Source organism: Aegilops tauschii, chromosome 7 (assembly GCF_002575655.3).
Source record: "Aegilops tauschii subsp. strangulata cultivar AL8/78 chromosome 7, Aet v6.0, whole genome shotgun sequence".
Taxonomy (NCBI): domain Eukaryota; kingdom Viridiplantae; phylum Streptophyta; class Magnoliopsida; order Poales; family Poaceae; genus Aegilops; species Aegilops tauschii.
The window spans coordinates 637,492,352-637,516,779 of NC_053041.3; the positions used below are offsets into that span (position 1 = coordinate 637,492,352).

Genomic DNA, 24,428 nt, shown 5'->3' on the forward strand with positions numbered 1-24,428 from the left:
AGTTTGTCTCATTAATGTATGAATGAAGCAAAACTAGCAAACTGAACCATCCCAACCATAGGTGGGCTGGGGATACCACTGTCCACCTAACCATCCCAACCACAGGTTGATTCGCTAATGCTACTAATTTGATGGCATAAATGTTGGCCTATTATTGTATAAATATGATCAAACATAAAAAAGTTTGACTTTTCAACAAAGTTGTAAATACACTCTTTCAAGGATGGAGGGAGTACATATTTATATCCAGCTATTGTACTTGCCGGCTATGACCTTGACTATAGGTGACATGTCAACACCATATAGCCAGCAGTTGGATGTACTATTAACTATGTTCTAGTAGTTAGCTATAAATATGTATAACTATGGTCCACCTTTCACTCTCACAAAGTGTCTAGTAGCATGCGCTGCAGCTGGCTGTTAATCTACAACATGTCTCTTCTCTCTCCTACAACTCAGCAAGAATATATTATTTAAATTCTTATAGCCCGCTTACATCATCTTATTATATTTGCTCTTAAGCGTTGTCGCGTGCACGGGCTTTGAAGGCCGTGGATCTCAAGCCGAGTAGGCGTATTTTTTTGACGGAAATAGAAATAATATTGTTTTCTACATTGTTGCTTCATGAGATGCTTTACTGACAATAGAGGTAATCCTCTATCCTCTTTCGGTTGCGTAGTTTGCGTATGTCGATTATCTGGGATCGATTTTGTAAGAGGACCTCATCATCTTGTATCGTTCAACCATGTACCTTGTCCTGTTGTGGCTTTATATATAAGATGGGGTGAAAGCCTGTTTCAAGATGCTTTACTGATAGTGATTAGTTTAGTTTAGTAGGGTGTAAATAGTCCAGCGCCTTTTGAATTGGCGGCCAACGCAAGATTTGAGGCTTTGTTTCTCTCAACGGATGCTTTGACGGGGCAAAGACTTTGACCCACAAATTGAAAATTCATAATTGCCAAGGCAGACCGGAGAATTGGCCAGCCAGAGGTGGTGGGGTATAAGGCTCTAGGCGAAAGCCTTGTTCTTGGACACGTCTTTGCCAGTGATGTTGGCTCCTGTGAGCGTCCTCCTTCTCTTGGAGGCATTCTCGAAGAGTACTTCTACTAGGTTGTGGCCGGTTAGAAGGGAGTGGCGTTGGAGGTTGTTGTCTAGACAGGACATTTCCCAATGTTCGGTTGGGCGGTCGTGCGTGGGTCTAGGCTAAGCTTACTGATCGACGGGGGCGAATGCCGGTGACGTCGGTATCCTTGGACACCGTTTTTCCTTCTTGAAGGTGTCTTCAAAGATCTTGCTTACAATTGCATAGGGTTGATGTCATGTTAGGAAGTGGTGGTCTATTTTTGACAGCGTCGTTTTTATTTTCATGTTTGTATTCGGCCTAGTTTTTCTTATGAACCAGTCAATTTTGCATTTGCTTGCTGCCTTGCTCATCAGAAAAGGTTTTCTAGCGCTTTGAGACCCTTGTTGACATATAATTCGTCCACAGAATGGGCTAGAATGAAATTTTATTCGAATAAAGTTCACAATCAAACTCAATTACATATTGTTTCTCCTGTGGTTAAAACAGGACATGAACAGCTAGGTGAAGATAACATGCCACTATCTAGCTGTTGGTCGAAGCTATGAACTACGGCGAGGACAATGTATACATAGAGATCTCAAGAGAGTGTTTTTGCGCTGCATAAATGTCTGCAACGTTTTTGATTTCTTCCACCATTTATTCAAAGAGAAAACGATCGTGCTGATCGTGCTCATGTCCGATCTCTCCGCGCCATCCCAAGGACTCAGAACATGCGAGCAGCTCGCTCGCACAAATCGCGGCTCACGCTAGCAAACTAGCTAACAGAAAATGGGAAACAATTTTAAGAAAATCACTAGATCCTAACTAAGACAGCTGAGGTGCCAGGATTAAGCAACACTAGCTAGGACTAGGAGCAGCAAACCTGGATCTATATGCTCATAAAATAGTCACTTATTCCAGTCGGCTTACCAAGCACGCGAGCCTTCGTGTCAGGGAAGAATTCAAACCCCTTGAGCGTCGAGACCGTGCCGGCCTTGCTTACGGCGACGGGGTAGGTGAGGAGGTGGCCTGGGAGGTCGTCCTTGAGCTGGTCGCCGACGTAGAGGTTCCAGCACTCATCGGCCATCTTGTTGACCGTCCGCACGCACTCTAGGCTCCCCGGGCGGAGGAAGTCGTCGTGCGTCTTGCCGAGGTGCTCGTACCACAGCGACATCCGGAAGCCATGGACGTGCCCCTTGGCGAGCTCGGCATCGGTGTTGATGCGGTGCGGCTGGTACGCGCCAATAGCTATCTCGCTGTCCCTGTCCCCCGCCATGGACCGCTCGTTGAGGTTGGCAGATCCCACAATGATGTACTCGTCATCAACTGAACGAGGACGTGCATTCTTAGTTAGCAATCAAGATGATGAAGCATTGCAATGGAAGCAGATAATAATGGAGTACCGTACCTATCATCATCTTGGAGTGAACGTAGATCATGAACCGGCGTGCCTTCTGCGCCCTGGCGTAGTCCGTCCCATCCTTTGGGTGTTTCGCGGGCTGGTGCTCGCCCTCACTCTTGGCCTCCCGGTTCCCTAAGCAGAAGAAGGTAAGGTAGTCCCTGGGGTTGGCGTCGATCTTCTTGGCCTGCAGCGCAACGGCGATGTCGTCATACATTAGGGCCATTGTCCTTCTTTGGTTGTCCAGCATTGCCTGCCTGTATCGCCCCGTAGGGGTGCCTTCCGACCACATGGGCACCACGACATAGACCGCGAAGCGTTCGCCGGCCTCTATCTTGCTCACGATCTTGAGTGAGAGCTCCCTGGGGATCTGCTGACACGCCCCGACATCTGCCGGGTCTATGCCGTCGTGGGTTTTCCACTGGAAGGAGCTGCCGGCGAAGTACTGGTTCTCAATGTAGATGAAGCTCTTTGCGGCGCGTATGGCGTGGATGTAGGCGTCCTGGATGCTCCTCTCGAACACTCGGTGCTTGTCTTGGACGAGGCCGGCCTCATAGGCATCCTCCATGGAGTCGGGGAAGCCCAAGGTGGAGATGCTGTCGATGGACCGGAACAGTTGCACACTCCACGCCTCCTGGTCGCCGGGGAGCGTCACCGGCCATGAGGACGGAGCGACCTTGCCCTCGAGGGCTACAAGGTCGACCAGGTGCTCCTTGCCGCCGCCTTGTTTCCTCCACCGCTGCTCGAAATTGTGGAGCACGTCCCATGCCACGGCGCCCTCGACCTTGGCGTGGATGTCGTGCCATGGCGTCCTGGGCCCGCCCTTGTCGAGCGTCGCGTCCTCGTCACTGAAGTTGATTTGGCTGAAGTCATTGCTGTGCGCCTGCCCCGTGCCCAGCGTCCTGAACAGGGAGTGGGACTGCGTGTCGTAGCGTCCATTGCACACGTCGAGGCCGCCGAGGAAGCTGACGATCTGGCGGTGCCCGTTCGACCCCGACGAAGCAGGTAGCTCCTGGTCGACGGTGATGGCCTTCTGGTGGTGGCTGTAAACGACCGTGTCGACAGGCGTCTTGGCGTCCAAGATGTAGCCTCTGACGGACCAGTTCCTCGGGCAGAGGACGCACTGCACGCGGCTGCCGCGGAAGTACTTGGCCGTCAGCTGGTCCCTCGTGTCCATGACGCCGACCTCGTGCAGGCCATCAATGGAGGAGATGTCGTTCCACACGAGCAGGAGCATGTGCACGCCCTCGCCGGCCTTGCGCTTCAGGAGCTCGCCGAGGGTTTCCTGCACGCCGTCCCGGCCCCGCACCAGCGTGATGTGGGGGAACATGGACCAGGCCGTGATGTACACGAGGTGCCGTGCGTTGCTGATGGCGTCGTATATGTCTTCCCAACAGTGCCCGGGCTTGTAGAGCCCGCCACCGTCGAGCCGGATCTTGGGGTCGAACTCCTCAGACGCGTGCGCGTCCTGGTACAGGGTGACCCTGCACCCCGGCCTCTGCGCGAAGAAGGTGTGGGGCACCACGCCGCCGCCGACTCCGCCGCCCCACGCCAGGCCTTGGTCAGCGACATCGCAGAAGCTGATCTGCACGTGTATCTTGGGTCCATCCGGGAGCTTCGTCCTGTCCGTGCCAAGGACGTCGAACCAGCGGTCGATTGTTGTGCCATTGGCATTGAGGAGCTCCCGGGCGGGCAGGTAGGTGCGGCTGAGGACCGTGTCATCGTCGAGGCCGAGCTGCTCGATCATGATGGAGATGACGATGTCGGCGGCGTGGTGGGCGCAGTAGGCGCGGAGCGGCTCGTTCCATCGCGCGCTTCCGGCTGCAGGGACGGCGATGGTACGCGTCCGCGCGATGCACGCACTGCCGAGGTAGATGGCCGCGTACATCCGCGACAGGCCCTTGCCCAAACCCGTCGTCTCCTGCACACCTTGCACAATCTGCGTACGGGAGTTGCAAGTTAAGTTCGTCATTATTCATAACCAAAATTTTAAATAGCGGATTATGACAAGTCCTGCTAAATCTTAGTCAACTGAGACATGCCTCAGTCAATGCTATATTCATGAGATATCCGTGTAAACCTTTTTTTTCTAATTTTGTTTCTTCTTTTTGTCACTTGAATGAGAGTTGGTTAAGTCCGACTTGACTGATACCTAGCCACACCCCAATAACAATAGCGGCAAAAGCGGCGCTAAATGGTGCTAAACGGTTTGGTGTGATCCCCTCCAAAGGCTACAACACCCGAGAGAGCGCATTAATTAAAACTATATATTTTGTAAACTGAAAAGATCAAGAAGACATACACATTGCACAATCTAAGCACGGGAACTAATTGCTTCTAGTTAAGTCAATCATTCATCGTGAAGTGTAAACAAAAGATTTCAATAGCAAGCTATGCTAAATAGTGACAAAAGCAACGTGCTAAATTGCGCTATAGCGCGAACTGGCGGTAAATGGTGCTAAACGCTTAGTACGATGCCACTCCATACGGTATAGCGCGCCATCTGAAAAGATCAAGAACGGGCGTACATTGCCAAGGAAGCTGGGGACGATGCCGGTGTGGCGGGAGCGATCGTGGATGTTGTTGGCCCCCATGATGGTAGCATTGATGGCGCCGTGGAGCCGCAGATGCGCCATTGCTTGATAGCTCCTTGGATCTCAAGGCGTACGCTAAGGAGAATGGAGGATGTGGTGGTGACTGGTGGGCCAGCTGCTTCACTAGGATGGTGGCACAAAGGGTGTTGCTAGGGAGTACATTTATAGCCGGTACAGGTCCAAGGAGAAAGATGCTTCAACAGATATGCTTAGATTGAGAGCTGAGGCTAAGCTCATCGATTCTTGCTTCAGATCAGCAGCGTTCACAAGGAGGTGCAACTTGCATGGCCAAGTGATTTATAGGTTAATTCATCATGTGCCACTTGCATGGCTAGTTGCCAAAATTACCTAGCGCCCAATTGGTTTATAGGTTATTCATGTGTCACTTGCATGCATGGCTAGTTGCGTAAGTCACACGTGCTAAACCTTGGAAAGCATGCCGGCCACTTGGCTAGTTGCCATTCAAATTACCTAGCACCTATTCACACTGGCGGTTTTTTTTTTGGTTGGTGAGGATCTACCAGAGTTTGAATGGGATCCATGGCTGCACCTCCTTATGGACACTGCAGATCTGAAGTAAGTGTTGTTTATCTTAGCCTCCAGCTTTCAGTTTACACTTGCAGCAAGGTGCAGAATATGGGCATGTGAAGCAAAGCTAGATAACCAAAGCCCTAGCAAACTAGTTTTGCAGCTCGTAATCACATGTGTAGTAAAATTATGAATGCCCGTCGCATTGATGGATCTGATCAATTAGGTTCATCAAAAGCTAAATATATCGAATATTAAGGTGAAAATAATAATATTGCACTTGTCATGTATTAATAATATTTTGGTTGTGATTGTTTCCAATGATTTCCATGTGTCTGAAAAAGTAACGGCCAAACAAGCATGTTAAAGACTTTTTTATTTGTAATAAGTCGGATAAGAGTAAGTATAATAGCATGCTTATTGTCCGCTTACATGGCAATTTAGCCTATGTGAAGGAGAGAGACATGAAAAATTAAGGGGAGTGTGCTCTCATGCAAGATTCTAGCTAGCTATATGTGGACTCCTAAGTCGATACAATAAATATGAAGAAAGAGATAGAAAGTATGTGAGAAAAAGTAGTACTGGTATAGTTAACCTTATTGTATGAGTGACTATAAGTGATGGCTATATATGACATGATAATATCATATAGCCAGCAGTTGGCTATATTATTAACCATGCTCTAAGGATGCAGCTAGCGTCAAGATGGGGCTTTCCACACAGTTCGGTTTAGCACGTGCGATTGAGGGAAGTGGCACATGACTGACCTATAAACCAATTGGACAATTGGGTGCTATAGTATTTGATGAATGACATCTAGCCATGCAAGTGGCACATGATGGATTAACCAATAAATCACTTGGCTAACTGGGTGCTAGGTGATTTGAATAGGATCCACAGCTGCACCTTGATCCTTGTGGACGCGGCTGATCTGAAAGCAAGAATCGATGAACTTAACCTCAAGATGGGATATGCTTTACACACAGATCATTGCAGCAGGTGGGATTGAGGCAACTTGCCAAGTGGCACATGATTAGCATATAAACCAATTGGCCAATTGGGCGTCGGTAGTATGAATAGGATCCATATGACTGCACCTCCTTATGGACACTGCAGATCTGAAGTGAGAGTTGTTTAACTTAGCCTCCAGCTCTCAGTTTACACTTTGAAGCAAGGTGCAAAATATGTGCATGTGAAGCAAATCGAGATTAGCAAAGTCCTAGCAAACTAGTTTTGCAGCTCTTAATCACATGCGTAACAGGATAATGATGTAGCTAGCGTCAAGATGGGGCTTTCCGCACAGCTCCGTTTAGCACGTGCGACTGAGGCAACTAGCCATGCAAGTGGCACAAGATATATTAACCTATATAAACTAATTGGCTAATGTTGAAGCATCTTTATCCTCCAGCCCTCAATATCCGCACACACATGTTGAAGCACCTTTCTCGTTGGACCTGTAGCGGCTATAAGTGCACTGCCTAGCAACACCTCGAATTGGCCAATTGCTAATTTCAGAAGTAGGATCCACTGGGTGCACTGCCTAGAATCGATTGAGGCAACTAGCCAAGTGGCACTGACACATGACATATATAATTCATTTGGCCAATTGGGCGCAAGGTAATTGGATGCAGATCTGATCTGAAGCAAGAATCGATGAACTTAGCCTCCATCTCTCAATCTACACGTACCGGCTATAAATGCACTGCGCCACTGCCTAGCAACACCTTTGAGACACCATCCAAGCGAAGCAGCTTGCTCACCGGTCACCACCACATCCCTCATTCCCATTCTCCTTACTGATCCAAGGAGCAAGCAATGGCGAATCTGCGGCTCCACGGCACCATCAATGCCACCATCGTGGGGGCTGACAACATCCACGATCGCTCCCGCCACACCGGCATCGTCCCCAGTTTCCTCGGCAATGTACGTCAGCTGGATGTCTCGTTGGTCTTTTCATTTTTTTCACCAAAGTTAGCTTTGCTATAGTAGTGTCACTAAAGAGCCCTCCCTTTAAAGCTTTGCATTGTTAGTGCTAAATTGAAAATGCCGCTAAAACTTGCTATTTTCTGCTGTAGTACTAAATCTGGAGTCATTTAGCGGCGCTATAAGCTGCTATTGGACCAAAACTTTCTAGGCTTTTCGAAAATCACGTCGCAGAGGCCCAAATTTCTACCTCATTCTTCCTTCTTGTTATATATATTGATGCAAAATTTGGTTATTGAATTAGGATGCCTTATCAGTGCTCGAATGTTTTAGTGTGAACATTTATATGTCAAGTATATGGGATATATCACATGTGATGCATGATTGCATGCATACTTTTTTCATTTATTATTATTATTTTAGAAATGCTAAATGGGCTTAGCATCGCTTTAGCTTTTGACAGAGCCGTTGCTAAATGACATAGCATGCTATTCAAAACTATGGTCTGCCTACACTCTGAATTATCCACTTAACTAAAAGCTATTCCCGTACATAGATTGTGCAAGGTGTCCAAGAGACGACGGGTTTGGGCAAGGGCCTGCCGCGGGTGTACGCGGCCATCTACCTCGGCAGTGCGTGCGTCGCCCGGACGCGTACCATCGCCGTCCCTTCAACTGGAACCGCGCGATGGAACGAGCCGCTCCGGGCCTACTGTGCCCACCATGCCGCCGATGTCGTCATCTCTGTCATGATCGAGCAGCTCGGCCTCGCCGATGACACAGTCCTCGGCAGCGCCTACCTGCCCGCTCTGGAGCTCCTCAACAGCGACGAGACAATCGACCGCTGGTTCGATGTCCTTGGCGCCAACAGAAAGAAGCTCTGGGATGGGCCCAAGATACACGTGCAGATCAACTTCCGCGATGTCGCTGACCAAGGCCTGGCGTGGGGCGGCGGCATCGGCATCGGCGGCGCCAAGGTGCCCCACACCTTCTTCTCGCAGAGGACGGGGTGCAGGGTCACCCTGTACCAGGACGCGCACGCGTCTGAGGAGTTTGACCCCAAGATCCAGCTCGACGGCGGCGGGCTCTACAAGCCCGGGCACTGCTGGAAAGACCTGTACGACGCCATCAGCAATGCACGGCATTTGGTGTACATCACCGGCTGGTCGGTGTTCCCCCACATCACGCTGGTGCGGGACGGGAACCAGCAGGAAACCCTCGGCGAGCTCCTGAAGCGCAAGGCCAACGAGGGCGTGCACGTGCTCCTGCTTGTGTGGAACGACGTCTCCTCCATTGAAGGCTTGTATGAAGCCGGCCTCTTGGGCACGAGGGACGAGGTGACGGCCAAGTACTTCCGCGGCAGCCGCGTGCAATGCGTCCTCTGCCCGAGGAACATGTACGTTAGAGGCTACATCTTCGACGCCAAGCGGCCTACCGACTCCATCTTTTACAGCCACCACCAGAAGGCAATCGTCCTCGACCAGGAGCTGCCTTCATCGTCGGACGGGCGCCGCCAGATCGTCAGCTTCGTCGGCGGCCTCGACGTGAGCTATGGACGCTATGACACGCAGTCCCACTCCCTGTTCAGGACGCTGGGCACCGGGCAGGCACACAGCCAGGACTTCAACCAAGTCAACTTCAGGGACGAGTCTGCGACGCTCGAGAAGGGCGGGCCCAGGGAGCCATGGCACGACATCCACGCCAAGGTCGAGGGCCCCGTGGCATGGGACGTGCTCCACAACTTCGAGCAGCGATGGAGGATACAAGGCGGCGACAAGGAGCACCTGGTCGACCTTGTAGCCATCGAGGGCAAGGTCGCGCCGTCCTCATTGCCGGTGACACTCCCCGGCGACCAGGAGGCGTGGAGTGTGCAGCTGTTCCGGTCCATCGACAACATGGCCACCGTGGGCTTCCCCGACTCCATGGAGGCTGCCTACGAGGCCGGCCTCGTCCAGGACAAGCACCATGTGTTCGAGAGGAGCATCCAGGACGCCTACATCCACGCAATACGTGCCGCAAAGAACTTCATCTACATCGAGAACCAGTACTTCATCGGCAGTTCCTTCCAGTGGAAGTCCGGCGTCGGCATAGATCCGGCGGCAGTCCAGGCGAATCACACGATCCCTAGAGAGCTCTCGCTCAAGATCGTGAGGAAGATCGAGGCCGGTGAGCGCTTCGCGGTCTACGTCGTGGTGCCCATGTGGTCGGAAGGCTACCCTACGCATATGTACAGGCAGGCGATGCTGGACAACCAGAGGAGGACCATGTCCATGATGTACAACGACATCGCCGCTGCGCTGCAGGCCAAGAACATAGACGCTGATCCCAGGGACTACCTTACCTTCTTCTGCTTAGGGAACCGCGAGGCGAGGAACCCAGAGGGCGGCGAATACCAGCCTGCGAAAATCCCAAAGGACGGGACGGACTATGCCAAGGCGCAGAACGCACGCCGGTTCATGATCTACGTTCACTCCAAGATGATGATAGGTACCTAATATTTCTCCTCCGCTATTAGCTACTTGCATTGCATTGCTTCAATCACCCTGATAGCCAAGTAATATGTACCTCTCGTCTTGTTCAGTTGATGACGAGTACATCATTGTCGGATCTGCCAACCTCAACGAGCGGTCCATGGCGGGGAACAGGGACACCGAGATCGCCATTGGCGCATACCAGCCGCACCGCATCAACACCGATGCCGAGCTCGCTAGAGGGCACGTCCATGGCTTCCGGATGTCGCTCTGGTACGAGCACCTCGGCAAGACGCACGACGACTTCCTCCGCCCGGGGAGCCTAGAATGCATGCGGAGGGTCAACAAGATGGCCGATGAGTACTGGAACCTCTACATCGGCGACGAGCTTACGGGCGACCTCCCAGGCCACCTGCTCACCTACCCCGTCGCCGTAAGCAAGGCCGGCACAACCTGGATGATACCGGGATTCGAATTCTTCCCTGACACAGAGGCCCGCGTCCTTGGTAAGCCAACTGGACATGACGATTATTACATGAGCACATAGATGGAGCCAGGTTTGCTAGCTGCTCCTAGCTAGTAGTGGTGTTTGATTAATTCTGGCACGTCAGCTTTCTTAGTTACTAGTAGGATTTAGTTACTATTTTCCTAAAACTATTTCCCGTTTTCTGCTAGCTAGTTCGTTAGCGTGAACCGCGATTTGTGCGAGCCATGCCTTTGTACCGCGAGCGGGCAGTTCACACGTTTTCCCTTTCATGAATAAATGGAGGAAGAAATGAGAAAACACTCTCTCAAGCTCTTTGTGTACACATTGTCCTCGCCGCAGTTCATATATAGCTCCGGCCAACAGCTAGATTGTACTCCCTCCGAACCAAAGTAAGTGTCGTGTTGTGGTTTTAGTTCAAATATTAACTAAAACCACGACACTTATTTTGGATTGGAGGGAGTACCATTTATCTTCAGCTGTTGATGTCGTGTTTTGTCCACAGAAGGAACAATATGTGATTGTTTCCAACCAGGGCATGTACGTTTCCCAATAGCGTTGCATGTATAATTTCTCAAAGATATATGAGCACAACAATACATATAGTTAATCTATCTCTTTAAATTTAGGCTTACATTTACAGTTTACCCTATAAGGTTATGCGAGTTGATAGTCTGGTCTTAACTTCTCTCTACTTCAAACTAGAGGTATAGCTAAACCAAAACAGAAGGTAAATCAGATCTGTATTTCATCTGAGTAGATGAAACTAACAGCTATTATTAATTAAGTTATACATTCGTTCGCAAAAAAAATATCGTGAAACTTTTTCTATGCTTCTCCTGTTTTTTTTTTCCACTTGAAAGAGTATGCGTACAAGGTGGTTTTGGCTAAATCAGCCAGAAATAAGCTCACCACTGCCAGCCAGTGGCGTAGCTAGGGTTTTGAGTCAGAGTTTGTGCGATGGGCACTGATTCTTTTCCCTACAAATACAACATGCCAACGTAGTACTAGTATACATCTTACCCAAACATATATCAATATTACTCTGTAAGCATTTTAAAATTCAAAAAGGAGTCGGAAAATATGCATTGAATAAGTCATCACGCCTTATTTCTCTGGAAAAGGGATTGAAATAGCAATGGCCTTCTTCTCTGCAGAAAGGTTACCGGAAAAGAGATGCAATGCTTTCCGTCCTCTCTGTTATGCAACAATTCCACATGTAAAATTATTAATTCTGCAGAAAAACTTTCAGATATTCTGCGGCATCCAATTATTGAGTTACAGTATATGCACAACTGAACAACTAAACAGTTGAGGTAGCTCGGGATTCTGACATCCCACGGTAGTACTTTATTTGCTTTGCTGAATGAGTACGTTATTCAGAGGATGCTACTGCAATCTTTTGAAAGATTTAATTCTTTGGCTGCTATCTAAAGCTGGCTAGCCGATTCTATAGTACTACCTTGTCAATTGTAGATTTTCAATCCATGAGTCGAAGTCGTTGCCCCCAAGTAAGTGAAGCATCCATTAGCCTCAGATCTTGCGCTGGCTGCAAATTTAAAAGCCGCTGGACTGTTTACTAAACTAAACTAATCATTGCTATATATTAGTAAAGCATGCCATTGAGCCACACTATAAACAACAGTACTCGGCTTCAGAACTTGTGCTAGCGGCGTCGCGGTCTTCAAGGCCCGTGCACATGACAACACTTGAGCATCCATCAGCGTGCCATCGGGTGAAAGTGAAACGAAACATGATACTTCCTGTCTCTTCCTCCTGGTTTGTTAGTAGGCAGAAAGAGTTAACTTGTCTCCAGGGGAAGAAGGAAAACAACTAGTGGTTGGTGAAGATGGGGAAAGAACACAGGAAGCTGAACAGTGGACGGAGGGAGTAAGCAAGCAGGGCCTTCAATGTAGATTGTGGCCTTTTTAACCTGCTCTGCTACCGTGCTATAGTAAGCTGCAACCATGAGCATGAGGAGTACCACTACCAGTTCACTGCAATAATATTGAGTAGCTGTCTGTGATCAGGTTGGTTTTGCAAGCTAGCTTTCTGTGATGGATATAGATTAATTATCCATAATTTTGATCCTAGAATTCTTGTGTCTCAGAGGGTAAAAAATCCACTTGTCTCTAATCCTAGAATTCCAATCGTTTCAGTCTATTCAAACAGTCCATCGAATACCGCCGAGAGATGAAAACAAAAATCCATCGATGATGACAGGTAAAACAAAAAGGAGGCAAATTAATTAATACATTCCTTGATGCAGTCGACGTCGACGAGAAGTTGTTCCTTGCAGACACAGAATTCACCCTCCAGCAAACGAAACACAGAATGGAGGAAACCGGTTTGGGGAAATTGATTTGTAGGTCGGTAGTGTACCAAGGGTTCCTGGATGCAGTAGGCCAGTAGCCGAGCCCACCTGCGGCCAGGGGCGCAAAGGTGTCGTCGGTGAGGCGGGCCCAGGTGAACACCCCGCCGCCGATAGGGCAAGAAGACCCCGCGGCCCCAAGCGAGGGCGTAGAGGAGTACAATCGAGGAGAAGCTCCTGCCGCCATGGCCGTCGGGATTCAGATGGGGACGGAGACGGAGACCAGCCCGAGCTGGAGGGGAGGGTTGGGGGAGGAGGTTCTCGGGGGTGCTCTCGCCCTCGCATGAAAGAGGAGGGGAAGGAGAAGGTGGAACCTACGGCGGAGACACGACACAAGCCCTCTCCTAGAGCGCCTATACAGCGCTTCAGGCGCCCTGAATCGCGCTGCCGCTCGCGCGGATCGCTAGGTGGGCCGCGGCCCATTGGCATTTACCTGTTGGCTCGTTCGTATTCTGCTGCGTCACTGATTTTGTAAAAGTTCACAAATATTAAAAATGTTCTGGAATTTTTCTAAAAGTTCATAAAAGATGAGGAAGCCCATGAAATTTTAAAAGTTTACAAAAATTTAAAAATATTGAATTTTTAAAAATGCCAAATTAAAAAGAGAATCACCAATTTGAAAAAAAAAATCACCAATTTGAAAATATAACTATTTGGAAAAAATTCACTAAATTTAGAAAACTTCATGAATTTAAAAAATAATCCTGAATTTGAAAATAGTTCACGCATTTGAAAACAAATGAAAAAAAACCGAAAAAAGAAAAAGAAAAAAAGGAAAATACGAAAGTAGAAAAAGAAATATATATAGAAACCGAACAATAATCTATGACAAAGAAAACCAGAGAAACCACTCTGCAAAAATCCAGAGGGAAATGTCCCCCAAACCAGTGCACTGTGCTAGGGAGAGGCTTGTTTTGGGCCGGCCTGTTATGTGTCGTTTTAGAAAATAGGTTACTAAACTGAGAAAAGTTCATCAACTTAAAATAAGATATTGAATTTAAAAGGAATGCAAAATTAAAAAGAGAATCATGCGTAGGCGCCGGCTACTAATAGGCCTACTCCGAAAGCATTCACAGAAAGTGTGCCGCCAAGTTGGATGCATATCAGCCCGAGGGGCATAGCATGAGGCCATGCAGCGAGTGAGTTGCGCAGAAACCAACAAACGAAATGACCTACCTGCTGCTCCTTTAGGAGCAGAGATGCATGTCTCCGAAAAATTGGTCATGCAAATCGAGTCAGTCACGGTCATCCACCTCGCCGAGGACATGTTCAGGACTACTTCGGGTGCAGCTTTCTTCCCACTTGCTACCAACCATCGTCATAAACCAAGTAGCTCGGTAGCATAACTGTCTCCCCAAGCCATGTGCAGGTGCAAGGTTAACGTTGGATAGGACAAGAAAACACGTGGTTTCCCTTCTGTTATTGTTACAGCATACTGGCTAGCAGGCAAAACGTACCATTGGTTTCTCCAATCGCGAATAAATAGGCGCCCAAGGAGCCAGATTTCCATAGGTATACCGACGAAGAAGATGGAGAAACTTCATTTGGAAACTCTCCTCCCTTCAATTCCTTCCCCTCATTCCGCCCAGTCCGGCTCCGGAGTCCCCAAGAACAAGAAGAGGAACAAGGAGGAGGAGAACACATCGATCCAAACGAACGCCGCGACCGAGACGATTGAGAGATAAAATGGCGTCGGCCTGCTTCTTCGCCCGCTGCGCCTCCCTCCCCGCGCGCCTCGTCGCTCACCCCACGCCCCTCGCCATCACCTCCTGCAGGTAAGTATCTATACAACCGATCCTGGATCCTTTCGGTTCCGATCTGCTTCGTGCTCCGTCTCAAATCTGACCTGCAGGCTGCGGCGGCTCGGCGCCGAGGGAGCAAGGCCGGTGTGCGCCGCCGGGAGGATGCTCGGCTCCGTCAGGTCAGTCATGGTGATCGATCGGGTGGGACTGGTCGGATGACAGGGCTTTATCCGGCTATTTACACGCTTGTTCCTTCTTCTCGCTCCAGATACGGCACCGGAGCGGCGTTGGGCCCCAAGGAAGCGGGTGCGGAGGTGGCCGCCGTGCCGCCATCGGTGCCGGTGCGCGTCGCCTACGAGCTGCAGCTGGCCGGCCACCGCTACCTCGACGTCAGGTAAAGACTGTACTGTCAACTGACTGAGAGAAAAATTCAGTTCCCTGAACGAATTCGTTACATCGATCCGAAACCAGTTTTGCTGATGCCTTGTCTCTTCAGAACGGAGGGCGAGTTCGGCGGCGGGCATCCGGCAGGAGCGGTGAACATCCCCTACATGCACAGCACCGGCTCAGGTAATTCGATTAATCAAACCCACTTCACTCCAGTGAAGCTCCCTCTTGTGTCTTGTGATCATAGAAAGAAATACATGGGACCAATGCTAGCAAGATCAGTTATAGTTAATCATCTAGTCCAACGCAAAAAGTGTTGTATTTTTGGACCAGAGTGGTTTCAGAATATGAACATCCGCACCAACCTGACAAATCAGGGTAGGCAGCGCTGCAGTCAGTGGGCAGGTGTATAAATCTGAACCTACACGTGAATGCACGTGCATTATGGTGTCTCTATTGGCGCCGCGAATAGTGGTTTTGTTTATTGTTGCTTGGCACCATGATCAGGAGCATTTTACGGACGCTGATGAATGCATAATTGTCTAATTGTCTATCACTATTCACTAGCTACATCCAAATCCAAGTTGCTTCAGAGTGATGCGGGCATGTCCTTCCGGATGAAGTTTACCTTCTCTGCTCTGATCAAATTTAAATTTCCATTGGCAGGGATGGCCAAAAACTCAGGTTTTCTAGAGCAAGTGTCGGCGATATTCAGGAGGGAGGACGAGATCATCATCGTACGTCTTCCACACACGCCCCATTTTTTTTGTTTTCGTTTGAGTTGTCATATCCTCCTTACATTCTCAAAACTTATCTCCAGGGATGCCAAAGTGGCAGGAGGTCTCTCATGGCAGCAGCCGAACTCTGCTCCGCCGTAAGCACGTCAATGGCAATCCATCTCATCATCGCTGATGTTTGGTAAACTGCTCTCTGTCATGTGTGTTTGTAACATTTTTCAGGGTTACACTGGTGTGACCGACATCGCCGGAGGGTATTCTGCTTGGAAGGAGAACGAGCTGCCGATCAACCAGTGATGTCGTCGACTTCTCAATGTGTCTGAAACATTACAACCTGTCTCGAGGGTTGAGGCTACTCTGCTCCAAGGTTGTAACCAGTATTGTCGTCTTGATCTCGGATTCAAGGCACCACGATAGTGCACTCAATAAATTAGTGTAGCTTGCCATTTATGTATAGGATATGTGCAAAATGTTAGCACAACAAAAGATTATGACCCTGTCCAATATTCCTTTCGATGCCTTCTGTAAATTGTGTAAAACCTAATCTGATCAGAATTTTTTAAGCTGTGATCTATCTTGCCATTGGCATCATGGCGTGATGGCACTTACAGCTCACAGTGACAGAGTATACACAATGTGGGCACTGAATCTGAACTGAAATTAACAATATACAACTTGAACCATGACACGGAATGCAGTTCATCAACGGCCCTTCCCAAAAGCAAAGAGCACTGTTCCTTGAGAGAGTGAAACGAGGATGAAGAAGCAAAGCACAAGCCTCCTCGTGTGCTCTACAACCTGTCAATCTATGCATAAAGAAATTAACCGCATTAGAATAAACGCACTTGCCATGTGTTTGTTTACGATACTGCATGATGTTTGAAGCCATCTTAGAGCATCCACAATGCTAGGCGGTTATCTGGCCGCTTATGGAGAAAACAAACATCTGGAAATTTAAAAAAAAAATCTCAACGCCCTCTCAGTGTTGCTTTTTTTACGTGAAAGCCCCCTCTCATTCAGTGCTATACACTAATGGCAGACACTAATATATCTTCGGAACAAAGGCAACCGTTCGGGAAGGAAAAAGGCAAGCCCTCATATGCATAATTTTCGCGGTGATGCCACACCCGGCCCCTGGGAATCAAAGGTGCATTTGTCGATCGGCTAGGAAATCTATCCTAGTGCCCTCCACTAGAACCTAGCGTCGGATCCACCCTTACGGTTGTGTGCATCAAACAACGCAAAGGCCGGACATTGCCTTATTTTGAATTTGTTTTCCAAGCAATCTCATCTTCGGTTTGGGTTTGAATTGTCATGGGGGTTTCTTGTTGACTCGAAGAGTTGATTACATTGTGCAAGTGGTGTTTTTTCTTGAGTGGGAGTCTGTGAATTGTGCAAGTGGTGTTGACTCCTCTCGCTAAAGAGGAAAAAAAGAAGTGGTGCTGACCCGAAGAGTTGGCAATCCCTATTTCTCACTCTCTTGTGACAAAAGTGTCGAGCAATCGCACACAAGGAGCGACCTAGCGAACAAAATGGGCGGGCCCAGTTAGCTATAGGATTCCGGTTTTAGCTATTGTATTTCTTATTTTTATTTGTTTCCTCTATAGGGTTTATTTTTAGGTTTTCTCTTTCATTTTTGAGAAAAATGATCCCCAATTTTTCAAAAACAAATCATAATTTATAAAAATGTATGATTATTTATTTAATTTTACTTTTTAAATGTTAACAAAATTTAAAAATATGTTCAACATTTATAAATAGGTCTGATCTTTATATAAAGTTTTTCATAAAAGTTAAAAATAGTAAATTTAAAAACATATTTCATGTTCCCATTTTTATTCAAATCGGTTGAAAACTAATAAACACCAGAAAACCACCCAAAACTGAAGTCGAAAAGAAAACCAAACTAGACCTGAACGCATATGATACAACGTCCAAAATGGGCCGCCGAAGGAATGCAGGCGTTTGCGTTTTTTCTACTATCTGTCGCACCTAGCGATAGATAGGAGCTCCAAATAGGGGACGGCTATGTGCCGCTTATTGCGAGGCAGACGGCTGCCTTGCCTACCCGGTGGTGCGCCGGCTCAGTAGGACATGGCTCATTATGATGACGTCATTCAATTTTTTCTTCTATTTTTTAGTTATATTTATTTTTAAATGCATAACTTAAATTTACTTAGGAAATTTTAAAGTACGTATTTGAAAAAATGTTAACATAATATAGAAAATGTGTTAGTGCAGTTTAAAAAAATGTTGATAACTGGGAAAATGTTCCCATCTTTCAAAACAATGTGTGCGATTTTGTTTAAATGTGTATGCCACGTAATGTTTTTTAATATAAAACAATGATTCATACCATTTAAAAAATGTACGTGACATTTTATGTAAATATCCCTGTGTTCAAAAAAATGTTCGTGAAAACTTAAAAAATGTTATATACAATGTAGAAATGTGTTCGTGTCTATTAATAAAAGTGTTTATTTCAGTTAATAATGTGGATAACATTTTAAAGAAATAATCACGTGCTTCAAAAAAATGTCCATGAAATTTTAAAAAAACTACAATGTAAAAAATGTTTGCCTTTTTTTTTAAATTTCTTTATTGCCAGTAAAAATGTACAATGTATATTTTGAAAAGGTCACCATGTATTCAAAAAGTGTTCAAAAGATGTATTTTTAAAAAGGTACATCATGTATTTTGAAAATATCCAACATGTATCAGAAAATATTTCACGTGTGCTCTAAAATGTATATTGTGCACTGAGAAAAACGTAGACTTGTGGTAAAAAAAACCCGGTAAAAACTGACAAAGAAACAAAAAGGAAAACAAAAAACTGAATAAAACCAAGAAAGAAACAAAGAACCAAAGCATAATGAAGAAAGAGAAAAAAAAGAGAGCCAAAGTATTATTTTTTTTCGTAATTCATGTTTTAAAATTTTGGATTACATTACTGAAATTTGTGAGCAATTTTTCCTGAAATTGTTTTAAATTTTGTGACCATTTTTAGGCTTATGAATTTCTTTAAAAAATATCCATATGTTGCCTGTTGGAGAAGAAGCCACTAGACAACACACGAAGCAATGTCATTCGCTCTGCTAAAAGCACATGCATAACGCGGAGACACAACTGAATCTACCACTCTAAAAGTCACAGCGGCGATAGGCGGCTTCCCAACTCCGGCTCGCCGGGGCAGAGGGAATCTGGAAGCCGGGGGCAGTGAAAGAAATGTTTATGAGCGCTGATGTTGAAAGATGGGGATCTACGTGGGATTGGGGCTAGCCAGCGGTGGGATCTGAAGGAGGAAGACAAGGAGTGGCTGAGAGAGAGAAGGGGATCCAGAGGAAGAAGACGAGCGGCTGAGCGAGAGAAGGGGATCGGGAGGAAGAATACATGAAAAAAAGAAAGATAAGGTGGGGCAGGGGGCTTTGCAAGACGTAGGCTGAGCTTGAATCGTGTGGCTTGCGCTCGACGGGCCGAAGTTTTGGCCAGCGCGTCGGGTACAAGCGTTTCCAGATTTAATGATCCGTGTTGGAGTTGAGAATACTTGATGTTGTCATTTGCTCACTGGCTGGCGTGATGTGGCTGGATAACAAAACCGCAGCATGTTTATGTGCACGTTAGAATCTTTTGTGGTGTTCACACTTTTTGTGGTGTGTACATCTGTACGTGCATGGTGCATCACGTGGACTAATAAACGAATAATACAGGTTGCGTGAGGACAAGATCTCTAGCTGTCCCATCGGCCTCACCCTCACACACACATTATAACCCTGAGATGATATCGATCACGTTGGTGCACACACATCAGACAGCGAATCATCCCAATCCACAAGCAAGCAAAGCAAGATGGTGACCGTGGTGTCGTCGCGCACGGTGAGGCCGCCGCATCCCGCTCACCACCTGGGACGTCCCCATGCTCTCCGCCAACTACATCCAGAAGGGCCTCCTCTTCCACAAGCCCACGGGCACGCTCCTCCCCACCGCCGCCCACGTCGTCGACCACCTCGCCGCCGCCCTCGCCGACGCGCTCGTCCACTACTACCCCGTCGCCGGCCGCTTCGTCACCGACCAGCACTACGGCGACGGTGAACAGGGCGACGTTGTCGTGGGGCTCCGTCTCCATCGACTGCGACGGGCAGGGCGTCCAGGTTGTCCACGCCGTCGCCGATGACGGCGTCACCATGGCGGACGTGGTTCCTCCCGACGTGGACGTGCCGCCCGTGCTTCAGTCATTCTTCCTGCTCGATGGCGCTATCAACTACGACGGCCGCGACCACCCGCTCCTCGCCGTGCAGGTCACCGACCTCGCCGACGGCGTCTTCGTTGGCTTCTCCTACAACCACGCGCTCTCCGACGGCACCGCCTTCTGGGGCTTCATCAACGCCTGGGCCGAGATCGCGCGCGCCAGGCTCCTCGGGTCCCCGCGGGAGCAGCCCTTACGCCGGCCCTTGCTCGACCGCTGGTCACCCGATGGAGGCGCCGCGGCGCCGGTCGTGCTGCCGTGCACGGAACTGTCCGACCTCATCGAGCGCACCCCACAGACGCTGCTGCGCGAGCGGATGCTCCACTTCTCGTCGGAGTCGCTGGCGGCGCTCAAGGAGCGGGCACGCCAGGAGCTCTTGGCCACCGGCGACGCGCAGGGTGCCGCCGCCCTGACCAGGTTTCAGGCGCTGACCTCGCTCCTATGGCGTTGCATCACCCGCGCACGGCGGCTGTCGCCGGAAAAGGAGACCACGTGCCGCGTGGCCATCAACAACCGCGGGCGGCTCCGGCCACAGCTGCCGGCGGAGTACTTCGGCAACGCCATCAGCACCATCAGCACGGAGGCAGTGCGCGCACCGGAGCTGCTGGAGCGCGGGCACGGCTGGGCAGCGGCGGCCGTCGGGCGCGCGGTGGCGGCGCACACAGACGCGGTCATCAGGGAGCGGGTGGCGGCCTTGACGGCGAAACCGCCGGAGAGAGACCCGCCGGCGTACATGATGAGCTGGCACCATCCATGCGGGACGCTGATGGGGAGCTCGCCGCGGTTCGATATGTTCGGGTGTGACTTCGGGTGGGGGAAGCCGGTGGCGGCGCGGAGCGGCAAGGCGAAAAAGGTCGACGGGGGCACGTCGTTGTACCCATGTCCTGATGGGGGAGGCAGCATGGACGCGGAGCTCACGCTCACGCCGGAGCACATGGCCGTGCTCGAGGAGGACGAGGAGTTCTGGGCCGCCGTCTCGCCGGACGCGCCGGCACAGGTGGGGAATGTTTGAACGGGGGTGGGGTTGGAGATGACAACGCTCTGTTCCGCGGCGATGGCGGGGCCATGCTCGCCTTGCTGTGCCGTGGTGACCACGGCCCGCCTTGCCGTGGCCACAGTAGTCTATAGTACTCACTCTGTACTGATGATCTCTTCCGAAGGTTTTTCTTCTTTCTTTTCCTTTTCGCTCTCGCTAAAATGCCAACGAATTGGTTCGTCACAGCCCATGTTCCAGCGCGTTTGAAAACTTGTCAACTTTTTGGAGAAAAAAATGTCATTAACTGAAAAAAAATCTGATACTACATAAAAGGCAGAAAAACAAAACAAAAATAAAAAAACATGCTCTAATTCGTAAGACAAACATAATTGGTCCGATGGCAACTTCAAGCGAAAAAATATATTTGCCATAGTCTACACATGCTTTTTTTTATTTAGAAACATGCCATCATTCTGATAATAAAAATGTCATGTTATGAATAATAACACATATCATCCTCTTAATAATAAATATGGTAGGTCATTAAAAATATAACATCCATAAACAAAAAACAAACTTGACTTGTGAACATTAGATAAAAATGTCATCCTCTTAATAATAAAAATGGCATGTTATTAATAATAAAAATGCCATGTACAAAAACAATTTTGACTTGCGAACGCTAAAAAAAGTTTGAATTTGCCATGTGACAAACTTCAACAAGTTACAAAAATGCCATGTTATTTTTTTTTAGAAAAAATTTCATGTACCTAGGAAGAAAATATTTTAGGATTTTTTTTTGAAACTATGATGATTTTTATAGCAAATTCGGAAACTATACACCCTAATGCAGAAAAATCAGAAGTATCACCCTGTCGGCCTCATGTTGGCCGAAGAGAGACCTTTCGGCCAACCGTTGGCCAAAAAAGGACTTTTCGGCCAACAGTTGGCCAAAGAGTCCCTCTTTGGCCAACACCTGCTCTACTGTTTTAGAAAAATTCATATCAATTAGTATTTTTAGTATTTTAATTTGATTCTTTTTGCATTAGATTAGAAATTTTATTAAGTTTCTGTAGATATCAAGTTTGACTAGATTTGAAAGTTTGAATTTGAATTTTCATGAATTTTCTCAAATCACTAGATTGCCTATAATTTGAGCTAGGAGTATTTTTTCAGATGATTCTTTTTGCTACTGGTTCTTTGTGACTTTGTTTATCAGTAGTAATTAATTGGCGAATTTTATAATTATTTAAAATTAGATTTTTATGAAAACAGTTCTGTTTTAGTGTTTTATAGGTTTTATGCCATTTCTTTTAATTTTAATTGCTTTAAATTATTTTCTTTAGTTTTTTTGACATATTCTTTTTGTTTCTTTTTAGTTATCACTAGCTATTTTATTTGTAGTATTTTTTTATTTTATTTCTTTTATCCTACTAGAAAACTTGTTTTGAGCTTCATAGGAGTTTATATTTAAAAGTTCCTTATAAATCCTGTACAACCATTGCCGTTTTATACATGAAAAAAAAGACTTTTCCGCAATCTTTTTCCCTCCATTTTCTTTGCCGCCATCTTCTTTGCCGCCATTTTCTCCCGCCATTTTCTTTCCCGCCATTCTCTCCCGCCACACTAAGGAGTGCTGCATCGACGGAGGATGACTATGATGCCTTCATGTGGAGTGTGAAACACTGTGTGAGAGAAGTCATAAGTGTGAAACACTCCCCGATGATGATGACGAAGCTGCAAACACTTATGACTTCTCTCAGACAGTGTTTCACACTCTACCAGCAGCACCGACGCAGGAAACACAGACCATGTCAGACAATGTTATCTACGGTCATGGACAACATGAGGCTCGTTTTATAAGTTGAGAAGTGAAGATGGCGAGAAAGAAGATGGCGGGAAAGAAGATGGCGGGAGAGAATGGCGGGAAAGAAAATAGCGGGAAAGAAAATGGCGGGAGAGAATGGCAGGAAATAAAATGGCGGGGGAGAATGGCAGGAAATAAAATGGCGGGAGAAAATGGAGGGAGAGAATGGCGGCAAATAAAATGACGGGAAAGAAAATGGCAGGAGAAAATGGAGGCAAAGAATGGCGGGAGAGAATGGCGGCAAAGAATGGCGGGAGAAAATGGCGGCAAAGAAAATAGCGGGAGAAAATGGAGGGAAAGAACGACGGGAAAGAAAATGGAGGATAAAAGAAATAAAATACAAAAAAATACTACAAATAAAATATCTACTAATAACTTAACAGAAACTAAAAGAATATGTCAAAAAAATAAAGAAAACAATTTAAAGCAATTAAAATTAAAAGAAATTGCACAAAACCTATAAAACACTAAAACAGAACTGTTTTCGTGAAAACCTAATTGTAAATAATCCTAAAATTCACCAATTAATTACTACTGATAAACAGAGTCACAAAGAACCAGTAGCAAAAAGAACCATCTAAAAAGAATACTCCTAGCTCAAATTATAGGCAATCTAGTAATTTGAGCAAATTCATAAAAATTCAAATTCAAACTTTCAAATCTAGTCAAACTTGATATCTACAGAAACTTCCTAAAATTTCTAATCTAATGCAAAAAGAATCAAATTAAAATACTAAAATACCTAATTGATATGAATTTTCTAAAACAGTAGAGCCGGTGTTGGCCGAAGAGGGACTCTTTGGCCAACTGTTGGCCGAAAAGTCCTTTTTGGCCAGCGGTTGGCCGAAAAGTCCCTTTTCGGCCAATGGTAGGCCGAAAAGTCCCTCTTCGGCCAACAGGAGGCCGACAGGGTGATACTTTTGATTTTTCTGCATTAGGGTGTATAGTTTCCGAATTTGCTATAAAAATCATCATGGTTTCAAAAAAAAGTCAATATTTTACCATCTAGGTAAAAAAAGAGGATGGACCAGGATTCGATCCTGGGTGGAGGCTCACGTCGCTAGTCAATGCGGTGTGCGGTGGTGTTTTGACTAGCATAGCGTTTGCTAGATTTTGTATCACAATCGAACGAGTTTAAGAATCTGAGGTGTCTCCTATCCGTGCGCCCAGATTCGTACAGCGAATCCGACGGAGCAGAGTGTGTTTGCCGGGATTACCCTGGGAGAACATTCGCCAACATATTATTTCTGAAAATATAAAGTATGGAGAGTAATATCTGTTTGTTATTCGTTGTCGTCTCAATTAGTTCCTGACACCACGTTGTTGCAGATGCAAGGTGTAATTGGTATTGCTTGATATTAATATATTCTTTTTCTGCGGGGAAATTGGGAGTTTTATTCCTTAGGTAGTAATAGGATTACAATTTGCTGGCAACAGTTCTTCGATACAAGAGGGACCTCTTTAAAGTCAAAAAGCAGTACACGACTCACTACGACTCTAATTAGCCAAACAATCTGCTATCCTACTCTGAAACCTAGTAAGCTTTTGGGGAATGAACTCCCGTCCTTCCATTAGAAAGTTAATTTCCATTGCCAGATGACCATATGCCGATCAAGATAATCTACCGCCTGATAAGATGGACAA

At 47.2% G+C, this 24,428-nt stretch overlaps 3 protein-coding genes and 1 pseudogene across 3 annotated transcripts; 3 read left to right on the forward strand and 1 right to left on the reverse strand.

Moving 5' to 3' along the window:
• Positions 1-1,491: 1,491 nt before the first annotated feature.
• Positions 1,492-5,208, reverse strand: LOC109761352 (phospholipase D alpha 2). The gene is made up of 3 exons (XM_020320168.3): positions 4,991-5,208; positions 2,472-4,401; positions 1,492-2,389 (listed from the first exon to the last, which is right to left on the reverse strand). The coding sequence occupies exons 1-3, from the start codon at positions 5,096-5,098 to the stop codon at positions 1,953-1,955; spliced, it is 2,475 nt and encodes an 824-aa protein (XP_020175757.1). The 5' UTR covers positions 5,099-5,208; the 3' UTR covers positions 1,492-1,952.
• Positions 5,209-7,301: 2,093 nt separating this feature from the next.
• On the forward strand, positions 7,302-10,800 carry LOC109761343 (phospholipase D alpha 2). The gene is made up of 3 exons (XM_020320160.4): positions 7,302-7,507; positions 8,064-9,993; positions 10,088-10,800. Exons 1-3 carry the CDS (start codon positions 7,400-7,402, stop codon positions 10,522-10,524), a joined length of 2,475 nt encoding a protein of 824 aa, XP_020175749.1. The 5' UTR covers positions 7,302-7,399; the 3' UTR covers positions 10,525-10,800.
• A 3,859-nt stretch (positions 10,801-14,659) lies between these two features.
• On the forward strand, positions 14,660-16,264 carry LOC109761336 (thiosulfate sulfurtransferase 16, chloroplastic). Its single transcript, XM_020320148.3, has 6 exons — positions 14,660-14,753; positions 14,843-14,968; positions 15,071-15,144; positions 15,628-15,698; positions 15,782-15,835; positions 15,921-16,264. The coding sequence occupies exons 1-6, from the start codon at positions 14,737-14,739 to the stop codon at positions 15,993-15,995; spliced, it is 417 nt and encodes a 138-aa protein (XP_020175737.2). The 5' UTR covers positions 14,660-14,736; the 3' UTR covers positions 15,996-16,264.
• A 3,182-nt stretch (positions 16,265-19,446) lies between these two features.
• Positions 19,447-21,160, forward strand: LOC109761337 (protein ENHANCED PSEUDOMONAS SUSCEPTIBILITY 1-like; annotated as a pseudogene).
• The last annotated feature ends 3,268 nt before the right edge of the window (positions 21,161-24,428 follow it).